Source organism: Austrofundulus limnaeus, unplaced genomic scaffold, assembly GCF_001266775.1.
Source record: "Austrofundulus limnaeus strain Quisiro unplaced genomic scaffold, Austrofundulus_limnaeus-1.0 Scaffold264, whole genome shotgun sequence".
Taxonomy (NCBI): Eukaryota; Metazoa; Chordata; class Actinopteri; order Cyprinodontiformes; family Rivulidae; genus Austrofundulus; species Austrofundulus limnaeus.
This window is the reverse complement of record NW_013952666.1, coordinates 118,364-126,591: the sequence shown is the minus strand read 5'-3', so window position 1 is coordinate 126,591 and position 8,228 is coordinate 118,364. Positions and strand designations below refer to the sequence as shown.

Sequence of the window (8,228 nt, the reverse complement as noted above, 5' to 3'; positions counted from 1 at the left end):
GGGTTGGGGTGGGGCTGCCATGATGCAGTTTACTTGGCATCTGAAAAATACATTTCCTCAAAGGTATTTTTAATCTGAAAATAGCTTCACTGAGTGAGAAGTAGTGTTGAGAGCAGCAGACAGTTAAGTTTCACTTTCACTTTGACCCAAGAGCCTGCAGGAGTCATGGGCGGGGTGTGTGGGGAGTGGGGGAAGGGGGTGCGCTCTACCATGAGGAAGTTCAGCTTAAAGACACGTCCCAGGGGCGTTTCTGGTCCCCAAAGGCATTTCTGGTCCCCACCTGTTGTTTTGCTCCTCAGCATGGCTTCCTAAAAACGCTGCAGGATTTCTCAAACATGCATGAATGAGTCAGAGCAAGACTTTGGGCATGTTTTTAATGAGAGTATAACATTATAACATGACATAAAACTCAAAAAAGTTGATTTTACATGATATTGCCCCTTTAAATATCTTCCCTTTGCTGTGATCATCATAACCTCTGCTCATCTTGAACTTCCTCACCCTCTGGTAACATCGTGGCTATCCTCCTCTTCAGTCTCTCTCCAGATTCCTCCTCCTCGGCCTCTCCAGGAGCCTTGAACTCCAACCTGCAGCGGAGGCACTGCAGGTGAGCACAGCTGGGGACGAGCTCCGAGTCCCGGCGCTGGTTCTCCTCCATGGCATGAGACAATATATCAGTCAAAACCTAGCGGCGAAAAACAAAACATTTTTATTTTTTAATTTTTTTCCCGGCTGGTTTTATTTTGTAATTAGCTCAACAAATCAAATAAGATGAAAAATATTTTAACAAGACATATTTGGCCCTTCTTGCACCGATTCTGCTTACAAACTAATTAGTACCTGTGAGTGCCTCAAGCCTAAACCAATAATTTTTTTGCTCAAACATAAAAACTACTCACATATATTTTTCTTGTTGCTCTTAAGCTTCATTAAGCATTACATCTATATTGTGCAACATGGGAAGATGCAATCAACACGAGGACGTCATGAAAAAAACTAAATCATAAACAAGGTCATAAACATGGTACAGGTTGTACTGCTGAAGGAGAATGTCAAACATAAAAATATTGGAGAGCAGCCTTGCACACAGCACCATAAGACTCAAGAACTCCCTCATACCTACATGTAAGAGCACAGTTTCTTATGTTACCTTGTAGGTCATGAATTCTGTCCATGTCAGCAAGTACGTAAAGTTTTTGTCATTGCACAAATTAATTATTCATTGGATATTAGTAAACAGATTAAGTGCTTTATGACCCAATTTGTTGAGTTTAGACCAATAAATATACATATTTTGTACACATAGATTTTTAAATATTTTTTGTTACTGTGATGTCATGGTTTAGCTCTCCTACAACATTCTTACCTTCGCTACAGATTACCGAAGGCTAAAAAAACACATATTTTTGGTGTAAGAGTTCGAAAAATAGTTGTGGTCCAACTCCTTTGGGGTCTGCTGGTGCTGTACTAAAAATAAGCACACTTACCATGAAAGGAACTCAGAGAAAAACATTGATAAAAGGAGGTAGGGTTGAGTGCAATAATATATTTCTGCCTACATATGCCAGAATTTTTATTTAGCCGATACCTACGATTTAAAAAATGTGGCCAAAATTGGCCGAATGAATTGGCTCAGTTTAATCGATCTTGGTTAGTTGACTGATGAGTTTTTCTGTAGCCAATCTTGATGCCAATTTTCAGAAATTAAGGCTGCCAATGGCCGATTCACAACAGTAATGTATTATTTCTTTTGGTTTTTTGGGCCAACATGTATGGTTCATTTAACAAAATATAAAACTAGGTAAATAAAATAAACATATCACGACCATTATAAGAATTTGTGTACTTAATTATAATACACAGAGGAGCATTCTTCCTTATAAAACTAACTTGTAGTCTAATTGTAACATTTGCTGCAACACCTTCATTTTTAACTTGGTAAATCATTAAGTATGTACAGGCATGGCCAATAGAAAAATTAAAAAAAAATACCGTCCAATTATAATGGGTCGGCCAAATAAAATGGGTCTACTGACTTATAGACCCATATGTAGAGTAGACTTGGGCTAATCATATGTGGAACTGTCAGAAAAACTGTCACCAATTAATTTTTGGCACTTTGCGATTACTGTTGGGTGATAACGTATTTTTGTGTGCAACACACTATCAAGTGCAGGCGCTAACGCTAACACGACAGATTTGTCTAATCACCTGAAACACAACCATAAAGCAGAGTATGAGGAGAGTCAGAAAATGCTGACTGGGGCAATGTTGGCTACAACAAACTATTCTCCAGCAAATGGTGGAAGCAAGTGGTGTCCCAATATTGACATTGGTATCAGTATCGAATCTGATACCACCCTTTTACAAGTACTCAAACTTGTTCAAAATGTCCCAATACTCGGAACCGATACCATCCATTATCTATATCTGCTTCTTCCTTTCAGGGTCACTGGTGCCCACATCTAGCAGTCACTGTGCGAGGGGCGGGGCACACCCTGGACAGGTCACAAGTCCATCACAGGGACACACATAGAGACAAACAACCAACATTCTTACTGAGAGGCAACAGTTCTACCAACTGAGCCACCGTGCAGCCCTAAAAGAAAATCTCATTTTTATTTATTCTAAAATGTTGCAACTGTATATATCAAGCTGTATGTTTGATTTAATAGAGCCAGAGGAGCTGTAGGAGGAGAGCCACCTTGTTTTAAATAAAGAAATGTGTTTTTAAAGTCATGGTGTATTGCTTAAGTTCTAACTCAGTAAGTACTCAGCATCAGTACTCTGAATCAGGACACCCCTAACTGAAACAAAACTAATTAGATGAGAATCCACACTGCATTCAGTCACTCTGTCCCTAATGAAAGATTAAGTAACTCTGGAAAAGATAACTTGGGGCGGGTTGTGGCTGCTAAAATGAAGAAGTTAATTTCCCTGATGAATTGTTTATTTCAGAACACAGGGTAACTGAGTTACAGTCAAAAACATGCAATTTAAACCGTCATCCATTCATTATCAGCTAAATGCCACAATTTATTGTGATTAATTTTTTTTGCCAATATCGCCCAACACTAATCTACTGTACATTATTGTAAATGCTTGCACGTTCATCCACTAACCTGTGCTGCCTGCTGCGGGTCGTCATCCAGCAAGACATAACATCGTTTCGTTTTCGCCTTGGTGATGTAGTCAAAATGAAGCTCCACAGCAGGAAACAAATTCTCTGTGTCCTGAGAATAAAACAGAGACTGCTCACGTCAGTGATAGGAGGGGTAGCAATTAATTTTGAGATAATGTTCAAAATGTTTTCATTTGATATGTAGCATCAAATAAAATTAAAGAAACTGTTTTATTTGTGGGCGGCTGTGGTGGAGTGGTTAGAGGAGTCGCCCTGTAACCAGAGGGTTGCCGTTTCGATCCATTGTGTCCTTGGGCAAGATACTTCACCCACTTTGCCTAGTGATGGTAGTCAGACGGTCTGGTGGCACCGGTGTGTAGCAGCCTCACCTCTATCAGTGTGCCCCAGGGCAGCTGTGGCTACAATGTAGCTTACTACCATCAGTGTGTGAATGTGTGTGTGAATGGGTGAATGTCTGAAGTGTAAAGTGCTTTACAGTCCATATGGACTTATTAAAGTGCTCTATAAGTTCAGTCCATTTCCCATGCAATAAAATCTGCAGTGTTTGCATCTGCTTAAGATGTTATACATTACACTGTATACCTCTGAGTGTAGCCATGTTAACATTTCTCCATAAACATAATGAAATATGAACTTAGTTTGTCTAGTACATGTTCAATTATATTTTATCAAATTTTGAACATTTTTGTTTTGGGCAGGTAACCTTTCATGTTGGGCAGGTTAAAAAAAAAGAAAACTTTTGAAACCCGAAATTGAGTCTGACCTACAGCTTAGCTGACTGGGATGGATGTTTTGGATATGTTACTAGCAAGTTCTGAAATTACAATATGTTAATTTTCACATAAAGAAACAAAGTTTAGTGTCACATTTATCAAATTCTGCTTAAGTGCAACTGAGCCTTTCCCTTGCATCTTGAGAAATCTGCCTTTACACTAATTTGACTGTAAATGTTGTCTTTTTCCTACTGTTTGATAGTCTTATAGGGAATTATATGCCTTGAATAGGCAATATTTTAGAGTTAAAAAGGAACTAAATAGATCCCAGCCTCTCAAAAGAAACTTCTTGTTGGCTATTCCATCTCTTACTCTTACTTATCAACTTACGGGAGACTGCGGTGAAGTGAAGACTGTTTTGTGTACAGTGCCCTGAGATGACCTTTGTTGTGACATGGCGCTATTTAAATACACTGAATCACCCTGAACTGAATTACCTGTTGGGTCCAGGCGACCTCAGTGGTCTCAACCCTGGCCAGGCTGTCCAGCTCCAGCCGACATCTCTCTTGACCATGCTGCACGTCCACCTCCAGCACCAAACCCTGCTTGACGCGCAGAAACACCTCTGTCCTCGTTGTGTCTGGACCTGTGCTGTCTCCTGCTTTGTCAGACAGGACTCCGACAAGAAGTGGGTGACACAGGTCCACTAGGATGGAGACAAACGGGTGATATTTTGTGTGTTCAGCTTCACGATCAAACGTACGTTGAGAGGGATTCCTGAAGAGCTTACCTCCAAGGCCCTCGTCATCTTCTTGATTGTTTTCACTCGACGCTCTGGCAGACCTCTGGGAATCTGGGCTCGAATGAAGCGAGCTGGCTTCGTCCTGCCTCACTGCTAACCCGTCCGCTTCGCTGCCCTCCAGTGTGGATTCGCTCTGCTGAGTGCTGTGGCTTAGCCAGTGTGGGGTGGACGCTGTTTCCAAGTCCTTGTCTTTTGTTTCCAGGGAAAGGAGCGGTGGTGGGAGGACCTCGGGTATTTTCACAGGAGACGGATCAACGGGAGGACCGTTGCTGCTGGGACCGTTGGAGAGAGTTTGAGAGGCTGTTTGGTTTGAAGCATCAGTTCTGACCATGGTGCTTGCTTCTCCATCTAGATGGTGCTGGTATCTCAGCCAGTCCTCCCCCAGCTGGTCTCTGAAGCTGGACATGCGCTCAATCTCCTGCTGGTGTGGGAGAACGATGTCTGGAGAGAAGATATAACCATCATGGGCATTTGGCCTGACAAAATAACAATTACAGCTTTGTTATTTAGCCAAACAGTAGGATTACTTGTACTGTGAGGTACCTTGTGTGGAAGAAATGCGTCTGGGTACATGATCAGTGTCACTTGGTTCAGATATGCTGGCTCTTCTCACTTTCACCTTACTCTGAAACATGAGAGATTCCACATAAACATAACATTTACTGTATTTATTTGTGTATAATATGATCTCATGTATAATACGACCCCCTTTTTTGAGCTTAAAAAACAAAAAAACTGTAATCCTCAAACTACCTCCAATTTCATAAAGACTTCAAGATTTTTCAGCCTTTGCAGTCTTTATACATATCAGTTAGGGCTGCCATGATTAGTCGATTAGTCGACGACTAATCGATTATTAAAATAATCGATGACTAATTTAATAATCGATTAATCATTTTTTTGTTCTTTACTTTGTTTTTCTCTCCAAACTGCGTTGACACCTTCCACTGCCACATCTGCCTTTCTGTCCTTGACACACATGCACAGTAGTGGTAACTGGGGTAGGCCGTGGACGTCACAAGACTTTATACAGACAGGCTCTGGTATCATGGCTACCTGYCAACGGAGCTCAAAAGTGTGGGATCATTTTAAGAAAATGAAAGAGAAACCTGTACAATATCTGCAYYGCAGAACTTACCTTCCACAGCAATTATTTTTAGTTAGCATATAGCTAAACTCTAACGATGGTTATATAATAGCAGCTGCATTCTGGCGCAATAAGCTCTATGTTTTATATTCAATTAACGTATGATCTGATTAGTCGACTAATCGAAAAAAATAATCGGTGATTAATCGATTATAAAAATAATCGTTTGTGGCAGCCCTAATATCAGTAAAATGGTCATTGGACTGTTCATTTTATTTTAACAACATWTGTACTAAAAGGTATTTTGACAACAAATATCTATCAGCTGTAGCAGCATCATATGAACTCTGGTATTTTACACATAGTCCACCAGGATGCACCAACACAAAAGTCAGAGACTTCACATGAGATTTGGACCATCTTCTGAGGGAAAAGCAGATTACTTCCTACTCGTGAGCGCCCCCTCTGGTGGGGAAACGTTTTTTCAGGAATACAAACTTTTTCAGAACACCAGTAGATGGCAGCCATTACAGACGAACATGTGTTTGTTGTTGTTCCAGGGCGGTCACACGCTAATGTCATTAGTTCGTTATCATTACTAAGGTGAAGGACTGCCTTTTTTCCCTTTTTTTTCACATCATGTTGCCTGCTTGGATCTGTTATTATCTCGCTCTGAGGCACGAAGGAGTGTCAGAGGTGAGCTCGTTTCAACTGCTTTTTACGATGCAGTCTCATTTCTGGACTCAATAATTTTGTGAATGAAGCCGATATTTCAGTTAAAATACATAAGTAAAAATATTTATCCAAGTATAGTACTACCCCCCAACTTTATAGATGATTTTATGGATTTAATTTTACATATTATACTTGAATAAATACAGTAAATTAGACGTTGATGAGCACAAGAGTTATCTTAGTAGTTAGTTATTTAGCAACTATGACTTCCTACTGTTGCAAACACAAGAAATGACCATTTTCAGTTCTTTACAAACTATAAAATGTTTTGAAACTCTGTTGTGCCTAATGATTTGCAACAGTGCATTGACTTTTTTTTAAATACTGGTGTTCTCAATAACGTTCAAATTATACTCGAACAGCTGACTGTCATTTGCATTGGTTATTTAGGAACATGAGAGAAAAATATTATTTGCATAATAATTCAGAAGGCGATTTATGAGTTGTCCATAAATGTCTAAGCTAAGCACCTATGAACAACTAGGTGTCCATCCATGTTTATACTGAACAAACTGAACTGTCCATAAATGTCTGTTGTTTGTAGATGCCTACACTAGACATCCATGAACTGAGTTGTATATAAATGTCTAAATATTTAAGCTAGACACCTACGAGCAACTGAGTTGTCCGTAGAGGTTTATGTTACTCAAAGATGACTAACAAGCTGACGATAAATGTTTGTCTGTTGTCCACTTAAGCTAAATTTGTTTTAAAAGTGAATGTGTTGGGAGTCACAGAAACCATAAACCCAACTATAGACATAAAATAGATATTTCCATAAGCTCAAGCCACACCACTGAGCAGCGTAATTGCAGCCCACTAAAATATAACGGTGTTGACATTTTGTGTGTCATGTCAGATGGGTTGCAATTTGTGATTAATGTTAAAAACAACAAGGCTTATTTCCCCCTCCCACAAATGAACTGCATGCCTCCAAAACATCTTGTTGCTAACTTACAACAGCCTGTGCAGTTTGTTTTCTTTTTGACTCAGCAGAAAAGAAAAAAAGAGGAATGTCTTGTTTTCATCTGTCAAGAAAATCTAAATGTGAAAAACACCCATACATTTATCAAAGCGTTTTTTTTAACACGGAACAGACAAAAGTGTTTTTGGACACACTGATAACAGAACGACAACATCAGGAACTGCAAAAAATAAAAGTTAAAAGACTGTTTCAGCATACTTTATGAGGGCAACATTCAAACCTGACTCTGAAGCTGAATCTGTAACTCTTACTCTGGATTTCTTTCGACGTAAATGAGAGACCCCGACATCTCCGACAGACATGCTGTCGCTCAGCTCCCCCGCAGCGCTCGACACCTCCTGGGTGCTGCGGTCCGATGAAAGTGGAACCGAAGTCAGTGAAGATTGAACCTGGACATGCAGCGGGCCTGCTTTTGGTAAAACCTGCAGAGGAAAAGAGCACTGTTACGCACTCAAAGTACAAGACAAGCTTATCCTGCAGCTAAACGTTACTACTGCCCTAGATTTACATCTTCCTTTTATAGTATAGTGACAATATGAAAAGCAACAGCTCCAGATTATGGAGGTTGAAGAAAAAGTAAGATATAAAAAACCAAAAAGCTGACATTTTGGCAGTTAGGGTTTTATAGATAGAGCTCTTTGGACATTTACCGTCCATCTTACCAAGTTTTAAAACCTTATATCCAGCCAAAAAGTCTTTTTGATCTTGTTTTGAGACTGATTTACTAAACAAGAACTGATTGTGTAAGAATAATGGGCCTCATG

General features: G+C 39.8%; 1 protein-coding gene across 3 annotated transcripts in view; it reads right to left on the bottom strand.

Moving 5' to 3' along the window:
* Positions 1–8,228, bottom strand: part of stk11ip (serine/threonine kinase 11 interacting protein) — a 100,036-nt gene that overhangs the window by 64,688 nt on the left and 27,120 nt on the right. For all 3 annotated transcript variants that reach the window (XM_014020707.1, XM_014020705.1, XM_014020706.1), the window contains 6 exons: positions 7,716–7,886; positions 5,201–5,282; positions 4,646–5,098; positions 4,353–4,561; positions 3,123–3,233; positions 502–685 (listed from right to left, as the gene is read on the bottom strand). In XM_014020707.1, coding sequence (XP_013876161.1) covers positions 502–685; positions 3,123–3,233; positions 4,353–4,561; positions 4,646–5,098; positions 5,201–5,282; positions 7,716–7,886 — 1,210 coding nt within the window. The remainder of the gene's footprint in view (positions 1–501; positions 686–3,122; positions 3,234–4,352; positions 4,562–4,645; positions 5,099–5,200; positions 5,283–7,715; positions 7,887–8,228) is intronic.